Below are 23,089 nucleotides of genomic sequence, written 5' to 3'. Positions count from 1 at the left end.
GGGGCAATGGACTTCTCAGTCCCTGCGGATTACTGCAAAGAGCTGTCTATAGTTAATAAAAGGGGAACAAGCAGCCCTCAGGGAGCGTTTTTCTAAGTAAGTACATTTACATTCACTGATGAAGTAAGCTTTTTAGGCACACAAAATGCTTCTGTTTTTCTTATGTGCCATGTGACATTTTTGCCTTTTGGCCATCTTGAGTCTGCTTAGTGGACTGGATTCGGACATATTTGAACCCACAGTCTTAAACTGAAGGATGCACTTGTCCCAAATTCACTAAGTGAATAGCCTCAACCCAGTGCAAAATTCCATGACCACTTGGGCCTAAGTTGCCACCGATATGCATTGCTAAAGTTGGTATTGGAAAAAAAGTAGACCATTCTTGGTACGTGGGGAAATGAGCTTTGCTGCCTGATCTTATCTTGATGGAGTGCAAAAAATTGTTCCTTGCCCTGTTAAACAAAATGCTATACACCACCACCAAGATAATAGTTGGATGCTTCCTTTTCAAACATGCATGGTGTTTGTGGTTTAAAAACACAATGTAATGTAAAATGTGTGTGGTGTCTAAGCTTGCATACAACTTGTAGCCTGTTCAGATTATTGAAATAGATTTTGGTAACTTTCTTGCAATGAAATTCCTGTCATACATTGCCCTTTAAGAAATTATTGCTCCCCAAAACAGTACCCTTTCTTTCATGAAAACTAAATCAATGTATCATGTTACGATCTCTATGGAGACCATTAATGTTTTGGGAGAAATTTAAACACCCAGTGATGGACTGAAAAAAAATTATGCTGCAAGATTGTACTTTTAAACAAACGCTTTTTTTATAACTTAAAAAAAGCACTAATTTAACACTAAAGTAATTCCTTGTACTCAAAACACAACCACAAATACTTTTATGCTAAAATCTTCAACTGAACCTTTCTCTTTCTATTTTGACCCTACAGAGTTTTTGGCAATTTATCAGGCCCTTCACTTCCTTGGGACCAGCTCCAAATTTTTCCACAGCTGCCTTAAAATCTGGAGCTTTTTAGCTCGAGTCTAAGCCTCACTGGCAGTTCCTGCTCAGTGACCTTAGCAAAAGATTAGAAACACCCCTGGTTTCTAATATTTCTATTGTCCTGGCTTGCAGCTGTTCCACAACTCTTAGCAAATTCCTTTGCTGCCTTCTTCAAGCTGACTGCTCAGAGCTCCAACTGCAACAATGCCTTCCACTGAGGGTTATTGTCAATTTGCCTAGCGTGGAGCTAGAGAAATTTTCCTGGCTCTCTTTCCTTCCACAAACTCCCAAGTGAAGTTGAGCTCCCACCTGCATTCCACAATAAAGTTAGTATCTTGTTGCCTAAAGTGGAGGCCTGCCTCATGCTTTTTTTCCCCACCTCTTTCTACTCATGTAAGTTGCAACTATCCCTACCTCTTTCCAAACTGAACTGCTGACTGCTTAATTCTGGGGGCAAAAAGAATGCCATGCAGCTGATCTCCATGACAATACAGCATAGTTTGGAATGTTTCAAACAAATGCAAATTAATTATTGTAGCTTCAAAACAGCCTTTTGGTTTTTTTGACCAGTTTGTATCTCTATTGAAGTTTACACCCTTTCTCCAAATTTGCCAGTTCCACCAAGGAGCTCCCTTGATTACCAATGGCTTTTAGCTGCTTTTCATCTGGGAATTACATAGAATAATTTAAATGCTTTATTAAAAGTGTAACAAACTTAAACAATTGATTTATTGTTTAACTTTTCTCTTCCAATCCTGACCTCATTAAATAAACACTCAGACCTGAGGTAATTACAGTTCCCAAGTGTTTCCTTTTAACTTGCAATTAGGACTTTCATCTCCAGCCTAAAAATTGTTTTCAAAACTAAAAGTTAAATCTCAAACACATGAATTACAAAACCAGATATTCACAACAATTGAGTTTCTCAAATGGGCAGCCCCTCCCTGTATTTTTAAATCTTTTTATCCATTTACTTTTCCCTCTACTGCTGAAGGTGTTGACTCCTTTGCAACAATTATTGTTATCCCTGTACGGGCTAGCTGTTGGACTGTGGATGACAGAACTTTTGTGTCCTTTTGTTGCCTAATGTGCAAATGAGTTTTACTTTGTTCAGCACAAGACACCTGGATAGGCAGTGGGACCCTAACCCTAATATTTCTGCTTTATTTTCCCCCCAATTCCCCAACAGAAGTAAGCATGAGTCCAAAACACAACTCAGCATCTTCCTGGTGACTTTACCTCTTAAGATATTTAAATAGCTGAGCAAACTTTAGTTACTGATCAGCGTGAGAGCCGTATGCTGCTGGTTAAACATAAGAATGGTCATCACGTGAAGTTTTCAAACATTACCTCTTTTTTTGATTCTTGTATCTTTATTGAAAGCCAAGTTTTTATCTGAAGTTTTCAAACTATTTGAGGTGAATTGTGTAAAATGCTCCCAGTGGAATTAATAAATTTTAACCCTTCAAATCTTGTTTGCATCCAGAGAACATTTTGAGCTGTATAATATTGATTTGATTAAATTTGTGTATGGTCACTCTGCTTCCAGTATAAACTGGGTGGTTTATGGATAGTACCTCTTACAAATAAGACCAGTGATAACACTGATTAATATGTGTGGGGAGGGCTGAGAATTTTTTGCTAACAACTATTTTTAAAAACACTGCTAGAATGCCATGCTTGTATCCAGTCCAATACTAAGCAGGGAGGGATATTTTGACATGTACTAGCAATTTGTCAGCCAAGTTTTTGTTTCATCACCAAGCTTTGGACAACAAATGTCAAGGGACATCATGGTGTGGTCCCTGATCATTTCCCTGGTTTAAAGTTGTACCCATATAGTTACTGAAGTACTGGGTTCTGAAGCGCTGCCCTCGTGCTTTCTCTTGCTCTTTCTGACACCATCTTCCCCCACCTTTTTTTTTGCAGTTGTACCAAAAATTGCTGTCAAAAAATAGAAGCAAGAGGAGGCACACTGAAATATCATAGTGTACTATTGCTTTTAAGCAAACAGTCCCACCTTTGTTAATGAATTGTCTAATGAGGTGTTCAGCATTCTGTTGTGTTAAAATTCTTCCTTGCATAATCCATATTAATTCCAGTCCCTTTTCCTTCAGGTATCAGAAGGCAGCAGAGGAAGCAAGCAGTGAACGAAAAAAAGCAGTAGGTGTATCTTCAGATTACTTAAGTGGTTTACTTGTGCTTCCTTGCACATGCAGAGGATGTACAGTGAAAAGGATTTGCTCTATGGACACTTGGTATCCAAAAATAAATGCATACTTTTGCAATGTAACAGATTTTTATGCCCTTGGCATGTACCTAATCAGGAATTATAGTATGCATGATCGATAAGGGGCTCTTCTCAAAGTCCATTGTCCTGCATGTAGTCCCATTCTCCTAACCGTTTTCAGATGTTTTGGCAGGATTTGTTCTAAATGTACACGAGTCAGTTTCCCCAAAGCATCAATAGAATATATTTGCATTGACTCAAGAAGCATTCGCAACAGTTAATCAGGTTGTGCTATTAAAGAAGAATGACATGGGGTTGAGTTTGTTTTAAAAACTGCCTGAATTTCTATCCTGGATTGATAGTGATGGATTTTGGAAGCTCCTTTTACAGAGGGTAGAAGGGAAGAATTTATAGACAGGAAACTAAAATCCCTTTCTTGTGGAATGTTTTTTGCAGTCACTGTGGTCAGTGTTTCCAAGCTCTGTCTCACTATCCCAGTCAGTGGATTGTAAGTTACTGAGTGAGACAAGGCAACATAGTCTAAACAGCAACCTACAATCTATTTGCATTACTGGGATCGTGAAACAGTTTTGAATCATTCACCAATATAACTACAGTAAAATATCCCATAGAGAGGATTTTAGTTTGCTGTCTGCAAATTGCTTTCTCTCCCTTCTGCCACGCTTGAGATCCAGGCTTCGGGCTCTGGCAGTAACATCTGGATTCTTGCTCATGTGCTGATGGGTATCAGTGGCCATCTTGGGTGGAAACACTGTAACCAAAAATGGGCCAACAATGAAGAACTCTTGTCACTAATATAGTTCAGCTTCTCTGCATTGGATGTATTACCTCCCCATATAAAGAATTACTGGCCACAAAGCTCCTCCAGAGACTGACTGACTTCTGTGCTAATGATACACTTGAAACTGTCAGAATAGTTTGCAGAATCTAAACTTCAACAACATAGTTAATTGAGAACCTGGTGGTGTGTAACGAGGAGTTATTTGTTGCTCAAGTGCCTAAATTGGATTGGTGAGCAGCTAAGCCATTTGAACCAGGTGAATCCCATATTTGGTTCCTGAGCTGTGCTGAGTTAATTGGTAGAATTTGGAGGTGCTACAATTGATCAGAAGCCAACTGAAATAGGAGAAAATTTGCCAAAATCACTGTTGGCTGTCCAGTAACCCATATTGTGGTTATTCACTGAAGATAGGATCAAGCTTGGTTGTGTGCCCAATCTGACATGTGAAGAAACTTGGACAGTGTGAGACTTTATGTGGAATTGTAGACAAAGTAAAGGTCAGCACTTTTTAAAGGGTGCAAAGAGCAAGGAAAATGGGACAGAAAATTGATGGAGGGAAAGTTTTTATTTATACTCAATGTTTGCTTAACCAGGAAAACACAAGAATAGAAAGCTGTTGGAAGTTGGGGGAAAATGTGTGGTTTAGTAAGTAACAGTTCATTTTAAAAAATGATTGTGGTGGGGAATTGCAAAATGGTGACCCTCATTGAGGTCAGTCATAGAACAAAGAACAACCCAGCACGGGAAACAGGCCCTTCGGCCCAACGAGCCCGTGTCGCTGCATCATCCTACACCTATTCTACCCTGCGTGTCTACGAATGGAACCCCTAACTTTAGCCAGATTCAGGGGAGAATAGTGTCAATTTGGTAAACCAATCAGCCTAAGAGCACATCTTTCGGGTGTGGGAGGAAACCCACGCAACCACAGGGAGAATGCGCAAACTCCCACAGACACAGGCCCAAATCCATGTATCTGCACAGCTAGCAGTGCTAGTCACTGAGCTGTTGCGGCGCCCGTCTACCGGTCCAGGATCAAGCGCACACACTGACACGAAGTACTAGGCCACTCCCGGAACCTCCAAGAGCAGCCCACACACGACCCACCGTGTGCATGCCCCTCGTTTGACAACCAGGTGGACCTCCACCTGCAGAATAAAAAGACAAACCTGCTCCCCTTTCTCCCACATCCTACATCCTTGTAAAGTTAATCCATTAAAGGGGTCTTTTAGTTGCTGTTAAATGCAAATATTTTTGCCTGGGCCTTTTGTTGAATTCATGGGTTACACCATGGCTACTTGGATTTGAAGAGTTAAATTTCTGAGGTAGTTTATCCCAGTTTATCCAATAATCCCTTTTAATTCCTACAGGTTTTATCAGGCTATTTTTCTTTTTCAAACTGTCTGTATGTAAAATAAAAGGAGTATAAGCACCTGATAATGAATTGCAAGCAGGTATAGTTATTTCTAATGTTCAATTCTAAGTTTGTTTGCCTTTTTGAGAATTATGTTTAGGAGCTAGCATTAAAGTAGCAATCGCAGCAGCTACTGGGGCTACTTTTCTTCCTGCTTTGTTTTTAAAAAAGGAATGTCGAGCATAATTTAATAACTGATGCATATCTAGTTGAACTGTTGCAACAAATTTAAATTGGGTGTCCTTCAGTCAGCTGGTTATCATCGTTTAAGAATGTTGTATTGGAAACTGGTAAGACCACAGTGTCTGTAAGATGTCAAGTTTTAATATTTTGATGAGGATATTTTAGACTCTGCGTATACTGTCTTATTTCTCATTTTTCCCCACTTTATTGAAGTTGGGCTACCAAGGGAGTTTAGGCAGCTGGATGGAGTTAACATACAAACCAACCAGAATCCGATTGAATGTTCGAACAGGTGCAAGGAGTAAATGGCCTACTCCTGTTTTGAATATCTAGTTGCCAGGTATGGTTCATTTTAATTTTGCTGAAAAGTGTATTGGGTTGTTGGTGCAGATAGTATTGTGATTGGTTATGATGCCCCTGTTCTTCCAAATTCTGTTGTTTAGACCTGTGCATAAAGGATATCATTTGGCTGATTTTTCTGAAGGGTGGTAGTGGAACTGCATGAGCCCTGTCTTCAGAAGGGGATCAAAGAGATGTTTCTTCATCTTAAATAGCTAACATCATATAGTGATAGAGAATTGCTGTGTGTCTGCAATCCATCACCCCACTCTACCAGATACAAATACATGTCCCAGCATATCAATGATGTAATTGACTAGTTATGTCAGTAGCTTTACTGTTCCACTTGACCAACTCTGCTCAATTAGCAGGCTTCGCTGGTTGAAGCCTGCTGTGTTAAGACTGTGCTGACTGTATGTCCATTATGTAAATGATGTGATGACAGGAAGTGAGTAACCAGGCATAAAGCATAGATGGAACAAGCAAACTTTACATCAACAAGATGTTCTGGCATTGTGCCAGTTTGTTTGTTGTTTGAAAGAATTATAAGCTATAGATGGTTCTTGTTATTGTGTGACCATTAGAGTAGCCTAGACAGATTATGAAATCCTTTGCACTACATTGGGCAAAACTAAAGGAAAGATTTTAGAAAAAAAATTGATTTTTCTTGTATAAAATCCTTTCAGAGCCAGACAAAGGATTCAAGCAAGAGGCTTGCAGTGGAGCTTGTGAATCAAAGTACAACATTGTTGGAGCAGGAGGCATAAGGCATATATATTCTACTAGTTGCAGTGAGGATTAGCATGTTTATAAAGATTCATTGGGCAAGCTGTGACGAGCAGATTCTAAAGCCTCGCCAGGGTATGCTACATTTTAGGTTTATTATTCCCTGGCATGTTGTACAGCATCAAGTTAGTTGTGCAAAATTAATTCTCTTTGAAAGAGAATTTTTTTTTATGGAGGTGTGCAATGACAGATTTCCACGTCCATTGTTGGGGATGGGTATTGCTGAGGCCAATTGTGCCTTTCTGCTGCTGCAGCTAACTTACCAAACTTGGATTTGGCCCTTGCACAGTAATGCTATTTGGTATCTAGTAGGAATGAGAGAAAGTTTAGCTGTAAACCTTTGGCTCAGTGTATACAATTAGGTTAGAAAATAGTCCTTTTTTTTCAGTTGGCATAGCTTGCTGACCTACTTGTGAAGCTGTTCTAAGTTTAAGTATTGCTGGGGGGGGGAAATACGCTGTCAAAGTTTTTTTTGTCCTGCACTCATCAGGACAATTCACAAGAATATCAACTGTAAAAGGAGCAACAGTTTATACTTTGGTAGGTGGATTCTGGCAGAGGTGTTGCTATGCAAAATGCACCAGCTAACTGATGACTGACAGTTAACTGCTAAGTTTTGTTTCAATTCAAATAGGCAGGTTGACTCTGGTTGTTGCCCTGGGGAATGAATCAGAAAATGGCTGTTGTCTATTTTTGGTTGAAACCAGTATAATTAGTGTACATGCTTTTTGCCTGCAAACAATAGGACCCTGTGTATTATTATATGCAGTCATCAGTTAACTGGTGCATTCTCCATGGCAACACCTCTACCTATTGAGTCCACTTGCAAACCAATAAGCGCTCTCTTCTCATGAAGTATAAATTGTTGTTCCCTTAACATTTGGTATTCATGCGAGTTGTCCTGATGAGTGCAAAACAACAGATTGGCAAAATGTCTTTTCAGCAATAATCAAGGTGGTACTAAACAACTATTCGTTCAAAATTTATTGTAGAGCTTTTGTTCATTTTGTTTGACAATGCTAGTGATGCATCAAAAGTAACCACCAAAATTTGAACATTGTAGAAAGCAAGAATAGTTGATGCCACAATATTTTCTTTCCTTTTTTCCTTTCTTCCCTATATTTTCCCAGCACCCTTCCTTAGTCCTTTGTGGGTATGGTTTCAAGGACATTGATCGTATCCCTGGTATTCCATCAGAAATGGCCATGATTTAAATCCCAGGTATTGCCTTCCACAATAAAGGCTGGCATTACTGTTTCTGTTCAATTAATCATCCAATTCCCTCTCGAATTCAACAATGTACAGGGTAAAGCCAAGAGAATGGCACCAAACCATCATACTCTTTTGGAAAGCCAGCGTAAACATGATGGGTTGAAAGGCTTCCTTCTATGCTGCAACAATTCTGTGATCATTGTGGAGCTTGATTCTTCCTTGTTTGTTTTGCAATGAGTTGCTAAATAGCTACTCGAGCTAGAATCCCAACTGATTTCCCTTCTCTAGCCCAAGGCCAACAGCTGCTTGATTGACTGAAATTGATTGTGAATTTGTTGGGGACTGAACCTGCCAACTTTGTGTTTTGAGGCATTTCCCTATACCAGTTAGCATTTCACTCAGCCATTGGAGATACAGCTACATAAATTTGCGCATCTTTCCATTAGAATCTTGAACACTGAAGGAGGCCATTCAGCCCATTGTGCCCATGACAGCTCTTAAATGAGTTGTGCAATTAGTCCCCCTCCTGTGCTAGTTTACCTTTCTAATGCATTACCATAAAACATAGGAGCAGAATTAGGCCACTCGGCCCATTGAGTCTGCTCTGCCATTCAGTCACGGCTGATTTTTTTTTTAATCCCCATTCTCCTGCCTTACCCCACGTTTTCATCAGTTTTAAAGATACATTTTTCTGTTCTCCTAGATCAATGCAAGTGGGACCACTGTGAACTGCTATGACATTGTTACCTTGGGGAGCTGAGAGTTATTGAAGTTCATACTGAAACTGAGTAGGGGAGGACACATTTTTCCAGTCCCTCTTGATAGATGACTGCCTCATCTTCTCTCTGTTCATGGTTGATTGCCATAATTCTTTCTGAGCATTGTTCGACTCAGCAACCTGGAAGTTCCTATGCAAGCCAAGCACAAATTAGTCCTTGTAATTTACTGTATGGCTGCACAAAGCAGTTTAAAGAGCCCATGCATTTAAATAGGTTGCACACAACAAAAAATAATTTGCAGGGACATGGCTGTAAAGACAAGACTTGGTTTCAAATTCTGCTTCAGAAGCTTAAATTCACAATCCAGGCTAACACTGTTAATGCAATATTTTGGGAGGTGTACTTTACACTGGATGTTAATCCAAGGCCGTGAATGTGAAAGATCCCATGGCTGTATTTTGAAGAGCAGTGTCCTGAACAATATTTATCCTTTTAGCCAGTATTGTTTAAATAAAATCTGATCATATTCCTGTTTGAGAAACTCTATAAATTGCCTGCTGCTTTTCCTATATTGCAACAACAGCTATGCTTCTAAATACTCGGTTGGCTGTAAAGTGCTTTGGAATACCCTGAGGTTGTAAAAGGTGCTACATAAACGCAAGTTATTTCCTTTTAAGAAAGGGAACTTGGCATCCTCATCCAGTCTGACTTCCACGTGGCTGCAGTTCAACACTGTTTTGAGTCTTTAGGTAGTGGTGAGCTGCGTTTTTATATTACAGATAAGCAATAAATGGCTCTTTGCTGGTGTTGCAAATGTCCTGGAAATAACAGCCTCTCACCTGGTGAGAAATTGGAAATCCAATGCTGACTATAAGGTAGTTCATAAGTAAAATCTTCTGCTCAGGGTTTTTAATCCACCGCTGATTATACTGGCAAATCTAAAACCAACTTGTCCAGCAGCAAAACAAAATTTATTTTGTGCATATGTTGCTTGCCAACTGCTGCTGGATACATTGGCTGCACTTTGTTGCTTGGTATCTGGAGAGATTCTAAGTGAGCATTCCAGTGTTGCTGTCCTAAAATGGAAAATGCAAAGTTGAAACTTCTATTTGTTGGAAATTTGAAACCAGGTCATCCTCGTGCTATTAGGATCCTCGGATACCAAGTTATCCTAGAGTACACTTTTTTCCCCATTTTTTGGATTGCACGGTATAAAACTTGTTTTATGTACTAACTTAATTTGATAAGTGAAACCCTTAACAATTCCCTTCATTGTTCTTCCTTTTTCCTAAAAAGGAAACCCTGCTGTTTTATCATTTCCTGCTTCAGTTTCCTGACTCTTTGCTATACCCTGAGGGAAGAAATGCCTGTACAAGTTGTAGCACTAAATGATTGCAGCTGCCTAAGTAACTCAGAGCACTGGTGACACGTATGTGTGTGTGTGTGTGTGTGTGTGTGTGTGTGTGTGTGTGTGTGCGCGCACTATTTCCTGTTTGCAAAGCAACAACAAAACTTTCAATCCATCCAGTGGGCATTCCTTTTCTGTAATGGGTTTCAAATTCTGTCTTCTTGCAGAACACTGAAAATCTTCCCCCGACTCTGAGGAAAGGGACATTGAGCATCTTGAAAAAGAAGTGGGAAATACCAGAAAATCCCTCAGCACAGCCAGTGCCTCAAAAGTCGCCTGTCAAAATTCATCGTTCAGATTCCCGGGCTCAGGTTGCTTCTGTCAGCCCAAAAGCAGACGCCAGCTTTGTGCCTCTGAGTGAGTCGGATCAAAATTCGGAGACCACCATAAGAGTCAAGTCTCCCAGGAGCCCAGGGGTCTTGAGCAGATTTCCTTATCCTGGTATAGAGAGTGAAGGCCAGGCTGAGTTAAAGATGGAAAGAATGCTTGTGAAAGAGGGGAACAAAGTGGAGAATGGAACAGCACAAGATTTGACAATCTCCCCGAAAATCGAGAAGTTTAATGTCCCACTGAACAGCTTGAAGATGATGTTTGAGAAGGGGGAAGTAAACATTCAGTCCAAATACAGACACCATGAAATCCCAGTCAAGGTAAGTGTGTTTGCCACAAGTCATTTGTTTGCATTGAGGCTTCCTTTGCGCACAATTCATCATTCTGAGCTCGTGTGTTTGAGTAAAATAGTTAAATGTAGACCTTGTGGCTCTGACTTTAGAATTTGTACTTGTTCAACTGTACTCATTGCTTCAATTTTGAAGTAACTTCTTGAAGTAATTAAGAAAAGCAGTGGTCAGCTTTGTCATTTGATGCACTTTTCAGAAATAGAGAGGACTTTGTGCAAGCAGCCTGGGCTGCATCATTTTCTTAAGTGTGCCTGGAAATCCCACAGTTGAATTCTAGATATAAGCTGGTATTTGTTCACTTAGTTTTAAATTGAGAAGAGAGGGGAAAATATGTTTTTATTTGCTCGAAAAGAAAACACTAGGAATACAGACTGCCAGAGTACCAGGATCAGTCACTTGCCTGTACTACATTAGCTGATTTTGGTGTACCATGACGATGCCTATGGGCTAGGACAATGAAGATAATCCAAGGCGCTCTATCTTGGAGGCTACTTGATGATGCTACCTGGTGATCCTATCTGCAGAGTGGTTGTATGTTGATGCTGGCTACCATCGGTTTGTGATGGGTTTTTTCCTCAATGTAACATAGACTGTGCATACTTGGTGTTAAAGCCCATATCCTCTGTAACTTAGGGTGGGGATGCTGGCGCCTGCAGGCCAAAAATATCAATGAATTTCCATCACCTTTAGAAAAGGGATGCAAATCTCTTTTGGATTGCTGGCTCAAACATGCACAATGATTTTCTTCCTTTCTGCTCTGATATGATCGCCTCTCCCTTTCCCAAAGTTGTTTGCAGATTTTGGGGTTATGGTTCATGGATGTAGATTGCCTTCCTCTCTCTACTGTGCCCTTGATTATTTTTCTCCATGTAGTTGGGGGAGCTGGGGTCATTTGTAGTCATGATGTGGGTATGCCGGCGTTGGACTGGCGTAAACACAGTAAAAAGTCTGACGACACCAGGTTTTAGTCCAACCTATTTATTTGATAATATACTCACAAGCTTTTGGGGTTAGCCCCTTCGTCAGGTGAATGGAGAGTTCTGGCCTCAGACAGAGCATATAAAGCACAGACAGTTTAGAGATTACTGATTAGAATGGGAATCCTTACACCTAACCTGCTGTTCAAGACCTGAAGTGGCTGACAATGTGAGTGGAAGGAGCATTGATCACAGTTTAAAGAGATGTGTATTGTCTCCAGACAGTACAGTGAGTGAGGTTTTGCAAACCCAGGCAAGTCACGGGGGTTACAGATAGTGCGACATGAACCCATCTGTAACCCCCGTGACTTGCCTGGGTTTGCAAAACCTCACTCACTGTACTGTCTGGAGACAATACACATCTCTTTAAACTGTGATCAATGCTCTTTCCACTCACATTGTCAGCCACTTCAGGTCTTGAACAGCAGGTTAGGTGTAAGGATTCGCATTCTAGTCAGTAATCTCTAAACTGTCTGTGCTTTATATGCTCTGTCTGAGGCCAGAACTCTCCATTCACCTGACGAAGGGGCTAACCCCAAAAGCTTGTGAGTCTATTATCAAATAAATAGGTTGGACTAAAACCTGGTGTTGTCAGACTTTTTACGTCATTTGTAGTGCCCTTGCCGCAACCATAACCCAGCTGAGATCAGCTAAGTCAAGCCCAATTGGGAATTTAAATTTTCTGATCTTTGTCACATGGTTCTAGATAGTTTGATCTTTTTGTTGCCTTAATTGTGTAAGGTAGAATTTTGTGGGCTGTGAATGAAAGTGAAAGCTATATAATGCCTTTCAGGATGCTCCAAAATGCTCCACAGCAAAATGAAATGCTTTTGAAAGTGTAATCACTGTAATCTGTGAAATTTAAATTTCACATTGCCTTTAATTTGCAGCTCAAGCCACTGACATTTGGTGGTTGAACCTTAAGATTTCTTGACAGTAAATTGGAAGTGCAAACCTGTCCCTTTCCACCTGCCGCCCACGAAACAAACCAGAGGGGGAGAAATCTAGACACCGATAGAGCAGTGTTGCTGGACCTTCATGAGTTGTTCTAATTAGTTTGAGGTATTTGGAAAGTTGCCTGCATGTATATTTGCAGGCTGTTTCTTCTCTCAAAGTTGGCCTGTGGAAGAAATAGAAAGCTAATATTTTCAGCATGTAAAGCTCAAGTATTTTGCTCACTACATCTGAAGAATCATAGTAAGAGATCTGTTCCAAATGGATTCTGGTCACCACCTAAAGTGAGGGTGGGTTTTGGAATAATTTTGACATGCTACTTTGTGTACCGTTTTAAAGCCCAATGCTGTTTTGCAGTTGTGGAAATTCGGCACTCATTATCTCCACTTTCTCACTGAGTTTTTGCAAGAATCAGGAGAACAACAGCCTGCTGTGTAGGGAACAGGGCCGAGTGCTCTGATGAACTGTTCTGTTCTCTGTTCCTTTGCACATCCTTCAATTTGGCCTCACATTACATGTAGCAAATCCTTACCCTGAAAGCTTGAAGTGTTATATGCACGAGGGCGTCAGTCTGCCCCAAGCAGCTGACCACAGTTCCAGAGGGCCTATTATTTGTCAGGGATCCCCTTCTTTATCAGCTGATTGTGCAGGGGAACCTCAGATATAATGTATTGGAGTATTTAGAAATTACTGATGCCGACTAACTTGTTAATGTAACTATTTGACTTTTGGATTTATTGTGGATATACAATATAACCTTCAAATTAAATTTTTAAAATTTTGCTTATTAAACCTATTACCTTAATTATGGGACTTGTAGTATGAAGCAAAATGTTTTTAAAATTAAATGAAAGCATTTTGACCTTTTATCAGTAACATTTATGATATGGATATTATTTTGTATCATACAATTGGTATAACTTCATGAGTAGTTTTGTCGCTCTTGGAAGGAATTTTGCTTTAAAAATTGTGTTGGAATGGTTGGAGCAGCCTGACACGTGTAGGATGCTAAAGTTCACGCGCCAGCCTTTCCTGATGCTCAGAGTTAATGGATCTGAGCAGTGCCTCAAAAGGGATGGTTCTCAGTGACAAGGAGCCCATGTTTCTTGTATGAAAAGGAAGTGTTGCCATCAATAGTTGGTTTTTCCACAATAAATGCACCTTCTGTCAGTGAAGCAATTGTTGTGCCTTATGCAGGTGATGTTGGCCACTGATAGTCCATAGTGCAAGTTCCTCGTCTCTCTTACGCCATCAAGTAAGCTACCAAGTGGAGGCTGGGCACTTGCCTACACAAGTCAAGTTTGTGAAATCGTGCTTTGTGCCAATTTATTGGTGAATTTCTTACCTTGTGACAATGACTGTACTTGGCTGTAAACATGTCTGGGGTGTCCTGAAATCCTAAAAGGCACCATGTAACTTCAGATTTGTTGTTCTATAAGCCACTGTGGTTGAGGGCAAATTGTTGGAACCTCTGAAAACATTTCAAGAAGAAGAATGCCCTTGAATATAAATCATTTTAATCACTCATCTTCTCCTCCTTCACATTGAGACTACCCTTGGACTGCTTTGCCAAACTGGTTCATGTGCTAGCCTGTTGGCATATTATCTGCATGCCCCCTGATCTAAGGAAACAGTTTTCTTGAGACCAGGAAGCAAAACTCTGCTTTAACGGTGCAGAAACAGTAGCTGGGAAAGAATCTATAATCTCTCCTGTCTGATCTGGTCTGGTTAAATCGCATGAAAGGGCACTGAAGGGAGAAAGTGTTTATCACTTTTTAAAAAAAGTCAAATGATTCGCGTGATGTATGCAGTCATACAACAAAACACTGGGCTCTTTCTGTCTGTTCATCTTGAGCACATGGTTTAGCTTGGCAGTTACTACTTGGTCACCCTTAAATATTTTTCTCTTTTTGGCTGGGTGGGGCATGAAAATCTTCTTCCAAACTTCACTGAGAACTAGGTTAGTATCTCTGAGCCTTTTGGTATGTAACTTCACTTTGATGACTGCTGTGTTCTTGCATGTTTGGTATTCAGTATCTTTTCAAATGGCATCTAGCTGATATGAGGGTTCCCTAAAGATCTGGGGAAATTTCATACTCTGAATTAGTCTCTTATCAACGGTTCATATCCCCAACTTTCTTGCTGATTGTTCTGTGTAGTGTCAAACTTTTTTGTCTGTACTTTTTGTCTTCTAATAATTTAATCCCTTTCTCCTGCAAGGAATGAGTTGCATGCTTTTAATTTTTAAAACTTCGTGCCGACCCTTAAAATCAAATTTCAGCAGCTGTGAACCAGCTATCCTGGTCTCTGACACCCCAAACTGTTTCTGATCACGAGGCAAAAGTGACTCCTGCAGTAACATGCTTGGTAAATGTACCAAGTATGATATACAGCCATACAAGCCAAAGGTTCTGTCCTTAGTTTTTGCTGTGTTAGGTGATCTTCACCAGGTACGACAATAGCAAGGAGAGAGATTAAGCCAGCCAGGGTTCTCCATCCTGATTGTGGTGCAGGGGTGACCGCGGCCAGAATATGTGTGTGAATATCAAGTGAGGACAGAATTAGATTTTGTTGTGATATCGTTCGGACCAGCTGATAATTGTCTGACTTGGGGTCCTAGGTCTTGCCTGATCATCAAGGTCATCAGTCCCTCGATGAGGATGACTGCTACCAGGCATCGTAATTTGTCTCCAGGTGTCTCAGCAGGCTGATTCTGGAGCTACGAGTCTTTGGACATGTGAACAAGAGTTGCCCTGAGGAAGAGGAGTTCTCAAGTCAAGTTTTGCTTGCTCTTTGTGTTTTGTTATTGCTTTGCGGCAGAACTTATCTAGTCAGCTTCCGACTTGTGTGGCTTGTTGAGTGAGGGGCCACTGCGTGGTACAGTTTGTTACAGGTTCCTCTCCTGCACTGATTTATCTCCTTTTTCAGTGGGGCCTTCAAAGTGCGATTAATGTTTTCTTTGCCTTCCTTGTATTAAGGTGCTATTCTTAAGTTGTGAAAAAAGGATCTGCTTTGGAAGCCAGTTATTTGGCATGCTGTGCCACACAGTGCCCAGATGTCCAGAGTTGATTTTGATTGATTGTGGCTGGGATTCAGCAGGAATTGGCTTTGTTGTGGGTGTGTAGTTTGTCCGCCTGTTTTACCACTTGATTTTGAGTATCCTGCAGAGATGCTGCTGATGAAAATCCTCCAGTGCCTGGTTGTGCCTTTGATTGTAACCCAACTGTTTCTGCCATATACAAAGGTGGTGACAATAAGTGTTGTAGACAAAGCTCTTTTTTTCTCTTGTTGGGGGTATAGTTGCACAATTTTTGGAAGGCTGTACAGGTACAGCTGATTCTGTGCTGGGTATTCTCTCTGATGGGGACCTTTTTGAGGATGATGGTTGCCAAGATTTGGGAAGGGTTTGGCTTCTAAAGTGCTCCCATAAAACTCAATAGATTGCTCAATGAGCCTATTGCTGTAGGGGATTGAAAACAGTGGCACAGTGGTTAGTGCTGCTGCCTCACAGCACCTAGGGCCCAGGTTCAATTCCCAGCTTGGGTCACTGTCTGTGCAGAGACTCTCCATGTCTGCTTGGGTTTCCTCTGACAATCTGAAAAGATGTGCTGGTTAGGTGCATTGACCATGCTAAATTCTCCCTCTGTCCCTGGAATAGGGGCTGGAGTGTGACGACCAGGGGATTTTTCACAGTAACTTCATTGTAGTGTTAATGTAAACCTACTTGTGACACTAAAACTTACTCTGAGCCTCTGAATTATTCATCTTTCTTAATTTTATCAATTCTGGTTTTTTGATTGTAATGACATTTTACAGTATTTTGCAGGAGCTGAAACTCAAGTAGGTGGGTGGAAGGAGGAGGAAGATGACCACTGAATGGGGGAGGGAATTAATTAACAATCTGATTTGGTCTACCAATGTAACATTTTAGTTTTGAACAGAATATATTTACCGTCAATGCTATGGAATTTACTCAGCAATGTTTAACAAATTCCAGATCACTAGCATTCGTGTATTATTTTTGTGATCTAAACACAACAGTGCCATTTCACAATTAAGGGCATTAACAACATTTCATGTGCTTTCTTCTTGCCTAGCAGATGAATGTGGAATACTAATAAAATAGTTAGCACAAATATTTAACATCAACTATACCTTTTAATGTCTCTGTACAGCTGTTAAATTAGTCATCAGTGTTGGATTGTCTGAAGATTTTGAATTCCATAAACAGTAGTGACTCTCATTTAAGGCACTTTACATTTGAAAAGTGCACTGCAAATCTGCTGACCGAGGCAGAGTTGGTAATGAAAGATATGAAGCTGGTGAAATTTATCTTGCTTTCCCTCATTCTGAGAGCTGTCCCATAGACTAGTCAAGTAACAGTCTGACATAGTCATCCTCATGATATTGTACCTTACAAATAATGTCCCAGACACCATCCCTAGTTACGTCCTGTGTCACTGGCAGGGCAGACTTAGCTGGTGGCATGATGGAGTGAGTTGCCCTGGGGGTCCTCAACATGGACTCTGGACCTCATGAAGTCCTGTGATGTCAAGTCAAACATGGGCAAGTAAACCTCCTGTTGATAAATCAGTGCTCCTCTACGTTGAACACTGCTTGGAGAATGCATGAAGGGTAACAAGGTCTGGGTAGAGGACTTGATGTCCTTCACCAAAAGTGGCTTGGTAGCACCACTACTGACTGAGCCAGTAGAGTCCTAAAAGGACATAGGTACTAGATTGGGTCTGCTGCAGGTGGTGAGAGAACCACCATCACAGACTCTATAGACAATTTGATTGACTCCCTTGATGGCAAAAAACTGCTCAAGGCACTAAATACTGCAAAGCCCCTGACAATATTCCAGCAATAGTATTGAAGACCTGTGCTCTAGAACTTGCTGCACCCCTAGCCAAGCTGTCCCAGTACAGCTGTGATACTGGCATCTACCTGACAATGTGGAAAATTGCCCATGTGTGTTCTCTGCACAAACCAGACTAATTCAACCCAACTAGTTAAAGCCCCATTAGTCTATTGTTGATCAGCAAAGTAATGGAAGAGGTCATTCAACAGTGCTATCAAGCAGCATTGACTTGGTAATAACCTGCTCACTGACGCTCAGTCTGGGTTCTGCCAGGATCACTCAGCTTCTGACCTCATTGCAATCTTGCTTCAAATATAGACAAGAGGTGAGGTGAGAGTGACTGTCCTTGACATCAAGGCAGCATTTGAATTAAGTATGGCATCAAGGAGCCCAAACAACACGGGTCAATGGGAATCTAGTGAAAAACACTGTTAGTTGAATGTATACTTAGCACAAAGGGAGATGGTTGTGGTTGTTGGTGGTCAAATATGTCAGGTCCAGGACATCACTTGGAACTTCTACGGTTTGTGTCCTAGACCCAACCATCTTCAGTTGTTTCATCAATGACCATCATTCCATCATAAGAACAGAAGTGGGGACATTCACTGCATGTTCAGGACCAGATGTGGTGACTTGGATACCAAAACAGTCCATGTCTAAATGCAGCAAGACCTGGATAATATCCAGGCTTGACTGACAAGTTGCAAGTAACATGCGTGGCACTCATGCCAGGCAATGACCATCTTCGAGACTAACCATATAAATGCTGTGGCTGCAAGAGAAGGTCAAAGCTAGGAATCCTGTGGCAGGTAACTCGCCTGAATCCCCAAAGCTTGTCTATAATCTACAAGGCACAAGCCCGGAATGTGATGGAATTCTCTCCCCTTACCTTGAGTGCGGCTCAAACAATTGAAGCTGACACCATTCAGGACGCATTTGGCACTGCGTACACAAATGTCCACTCCCTCCACCACTGGCACACGATCAGCAGTGTGTACCATGTACAAAATGCGCTGCAGGAAATGGCCAAGTGTCCTTGGGTAACACCTTCCAAAACCACTACGATCTCAAAAGGTAGTGGTAGTAACTAACCCCATCTGGAAGTTCCCCTCTCAGCCACTCTGCGTCCTGACTTGGAACGATATTGCCACTTCACTGTCACTGGGTCAAAATCCTGGTATTGCCTCCCTCATGCATTCTGGGTGTACCTACACTGCAGGGACTAGAGTGATTCAAGAAGGCAGCTGAGCACATCTTTGGGGGCAATAAATGCTGGCCTAACCAGTGAAACCCATATCCCTTGAATGGATAAAATAAAATCCAGACTACTGAAACAGTAGAAGGCATTGATGTAACTATAACCTGGGAGTCCCTGAATGCAATAGCAAACCACACTTTTTTTGAATTAACTGTGTAACCTTTTGTCAACATTGAGTTGGCTTTGAAAATTTCTCTCTCTCTCTCTCTCTCTCTCTCTCTCTCTCTCTCTCTTTTTCCCCCCCCCCCTCCCCGTTTTCTCTCTCCCCCTTAATGTAGTTAAGAGATGTATGCCCAGCAGCTTGTATATGATTGGACAAATCAGCTACTTTGATCTTTCAAAAATAGGTGGTTTAAATTCATCCTGCTTGTCAGAATCATGAGGCCTGTGTACCTCCCAATATACTGTGGTAGCAGGGTTTGTGTCTGTAGCTTTGAAGCTTGTGGGCTTTGTTCTATTTGTTGTGGCTGGCAACCTTTTTGGAACTATGCTATTATTTTCAGGATTCTACCCATGTCTGACTTTTGGACATGCCAGTTTCAACTCTGCAGATCTTGCTGATTTTTTTTTTAGAAAATTAGAATCCATCTAACAAATTTTAAAGTATGACTTCTAAAATGACTGAATTCAAACATCAAAATGTCTGTATTTAAGGTCACTGCACACAATCCTAAAACATAGCTTGACATGAGTGTTATTCTTTGCTTTTTGATTAATCCATAATCTTTTGGTCTGTGCTCATTGATTAAACTTTTAATGATGAAACTGGTGAAATAAGATATTTAGGGAGACCAGAAAGTCCCAGCTTCAAATCCTTTTTGTCTTGGTGTTACCTGCTGGTGCATCAGAAAGGTAAAGCAATTGATGCCGCCTTTCCCCAGACCAGAGAAGGCAGAGAAGCATCATAAGTTTTCCTCTCCAATTACCCTGATTAAAAATTGTGATGTATGTAGCTACCTGGTGAGGACAAGATTGGATCCAACTAAGGCTTTGTGATTCTGTAGTTTACCTAAACATGCTGCATAAAGAATGGCCACTTAACTAAAATATTTGAATGATAGGCTTGGAGTTCAATTTCCTATCGAAATTACAATTGAATCTGCTTCCACCAGTCACCCTTTCAGACAGTTCATTCCAGATCATAACTTAACTGCATAAAACATTTCTTCCTCCTCCATCTCCTGATTCTTCTGTTGATTCCTCTTAAATACATAACCTCCAGTTAACTGACCCTCCAGCCACTGGAAACCATTTCTCCTTCAAACCCTTCATGATTTTGAAAACCCACTACTGACACTTGTGAATGTGGACTTTGGCATGACCATATATCTTCAGAATAGATGGGCAAGCCTCTCGAGGGGCAAAGGACCTAGAAAATCTATCTAGGAGCATACTGCAGCAGTAGTTACATTTGATTCAAGTCCTGCAATGTAACTTGCATCATAGCCAAAGGTGGATGGGGTTAAAGATGTTCATTCGACAATATGACCTTGGGAAATGTGGCTCAAAAGGTGTGGTGAGAAATCTTGAAAGGCTTTTGAGATGAGTGAAAGCAGCAGTTTACAAAATGTTTGTATATGGTCAAAACCACTAAAGACTCTGCTACCAGTAATGGAACTGAGGAAAGTGGACCAGAATCAGATAGATGGAGGATGTGCTTAGAAAAGCAGACGAGCGAGATCAGGCGCATGCAAAGATGATGACTTGAGTGTTGCGGGATCGGTGCTATGTAAGGTGTGGTGATGAGGATTTAATATCGGATGTAAGAAGCAGAAGTTTGTACAAAATGAGTATCCAGTTCAATACGTGGATGCTGGCAGCATGATGGAGTTATTCACTTGAGCAATTCATGTTACATATACAGTGCCCAGAAAATACTATTCTGAAGAAGAAAGCCCATTTCATTTGAAGACTACACCTTTGAGTTGGAAGGGGATCTATTTCTTTAAATTTTGTTCTGTAGCTGAAGCAAGTGACTAAGTATTTGCTGAAGCTACCCACAGTACACTTCATAAAAAAAAGTGTTCTTTCATGGGATGGAACTTCGTTGGCTGTGCCACTATGCTTATCCGTACTTGCCCTTAAGGTGGTGGATGTGAGCTGCTGCTTTGAACTGCTGCAGCCTATATGGTGTAGACACACCGAAGGTGCTGTTCCTTTTGTCACTGGGTCAAAATCCTAACCATCCCTTCCCAATGGCAATGTATAACTTGAAGGGGGATGTGTCACAGAATGTGGCTGTACTACAAAACATTTGCCATCGTTTTAAGGGGTTGCACCTTTAATCTGTCCCTCAGTTTATTTGAATTGGTTATTTGATTTGCTTAAAAATAGGATAAACCACAAATCTAGAGCAATGCTTTGGGGTTGTAGGCTTGAATCCCACCACTGTACGTGATAAATTGTCCTGCGGCAGGCTCGGGCAAGGTTGTAAAATCCCGCCCAAGACCAATGGAGATTTCCAATCTGCGAGACGTGCCTGTCCTGATTCTGGGGTGGGTTCCAGCCATTAACTATCCTTGCCACTTCTGGCATTTTATCACCCTGTTCTTGCTTTTGTAAGTTGTGCTGTTTATTTTCCTGTGTTTGTTGTTTCTCCCCTTTATTTGTTCTGTTCCTTTTTTTACCAAAAATATACTTTTATTCGTAAAAAAAATTTCAAAAACTGTTGCAAATGTGCATGGCTTTGAATTGCAAACAGTGCAGAATCAAAACATTTTTACATTTTATACAAATGACAGTCAATACATTTCAATACTTAAAGCTATATACATGCCTCAATAAATTACTGTGTGCCGTTATTGCTCAGATTGGCACACAGTTACGCAGGTCGAGGGTATTCTGCAGTCCCTGGGCCCTCGGTCTGCCTCCGTTAAAAGGCCTTACAGTGTGGCCTTTCCCCATTGCGCCTTTGAGGCGGCTGCCCCAAGCTTCAGCGCGTCCCTCAGCACGTGGTCCTGGACCTTGGAATGTGCCAGTCTGCAACACTCAGCCGAGGACAGTTCTTTCAGCTGGAAAATCAAGTTTCGGGCGGACCAACCGTGCGTCCTTCACCGAGTTGATGACCTTCCAGCAGCAGTTGATATTTGTCTCGGTGCGCGTCCCCGGAAACAGCCCGTAGAGCACAGAGTCCTGCGTCACCGAGCTGCTCGGGACGAACCGCGACAAATACCACTGCATCTCACTCCAGACCTTCTTTGCAAAGGCACATTCCACAAGGAGGTGTGCAACCGTCTCATCAGCCCCGCAGCTGCTTCGAGGGCAGCGTACGGTGCTGTTGAGACCTCAAGCGTGCATGAAGGATCTGACGGGGAGTGCCCTTCTCACCACCAGCCAAGCCAGATCTTGGTGCTTGTTTGTCAGTTCTGGTGATGAGGTGTTCTGCCAGATGACACTGACAGTCTGCTCAGGGAACCTTCCAACAGGATCCGCCGTCTCCTTTTCTCTCAGGGCCCCAAGGACATTACTTGTTGATCACTGCTTAATCGCCATGTGGTCAATTGTGTGTTTGCGGAAGAATTTCTCCACGAAGGACAGGTGCTGCGGTATGGTCCAAGTACTTGGGTTTGTTCTGTTCCTTTTGTGAATGCTGCCCACTTAGTTGTTCTGACGGGTAGGGTCCACATCTGAAACAGCAACCTGTCTGTTCAGTCCACCAACATTTCAGTTTACCTTTCCGATTCCCAAGAATCGTTTTGTTCTCAGTGTTAGGATTTCAGTGAAGCAAGTATGTGTAAAATTTTGGATTATAGTATAGATGTCTGTCCTTCCACACTGTACTGTGCCAAGAGTATTAATTTCACTTTGTGTTGACAGTTCTGTCAATTGTGATCACTGCAAGGCGTGGTTTAACAGTACCTACCCAATATGGACTGCAATGGTTCAAAGGTAGATCACCTCCACAAGGAGCAATTAGGGATGGGCAATAAATGCAGGCCTAGTCAGTGACATTCATATCCCATGAAAGAACAAAAAATGTGAGGAATTCCTTGGTGTTCAGAGACTATTGTGGAGTCCAGTGTTTTGGTAAACCCCTCCAACGAATGCTGCCAGCTTATTTAATTCACGTTCATGGGTTCTTGCTGTGTGCAAATTGTTTGTTGTATTTGTGCTTTCATAAGAACATAACATAAAAACATAAGAAATAGGAGCAGGAGTAGGCCATCTAGCCCTTTGAGCCTGCCCCGCCATTCAATAAGATCATGGCTGATCTGTCGTGGCTCAGTTCCACTTTCCCACCCTCTCCCCATAACCCTTAATCC

The 23,089-nt window shown here is 41.4% G+C and overlaps 1 protein-coding gene across 1 annotated transcript in view; it reads left to right on the top strand.

Moving 5' to 3' along the window:
• Positions 1-5,411: 5,411 nt before the first annotated feature.
• Positions 5,412-23,089, top strand: part of lima1a (LIM domain and actin binding 1a) — a 54,523-nt gene continuing 36,845 nt past the window's right edge. The window contains exons 1-2 of the mRNA XM_080218074.1: positions 5,412-5,490; positions 10,265-10,747. Of these exons, the coding sequence (XP_080074200.1) occupies positions 5,476-5,490; positions 10,265-10,747 (498 nt within the window). The 5' untranslated portion in view covers positions 5,412-5,475. The remainder of the gene's footprint in view (positions 5,491-10,264; positions 10,748-23,089) is intronic.

The sequence above is a fragment of the Carcharhinus amblyrhynchos genome, chromosome X, assembly GCF_965287045.1.
Source record: "Carcharhinus amblyrhynchos chromosome X, sCarAmb.v2.hapA, whole genome shotgun sequence".
Taxonomy (NCBI): domain Eukaryota; kingdom Metazoa; phylum Chordata; class Chondrichthyes; order Carcharhiniformes; family Carcharhinidae; genus Carcharhinus; species Carcharhinus amblyrhynchos.
This window is presented reverse-complemented; position numbering and strand designations above follow the sequence as displayed.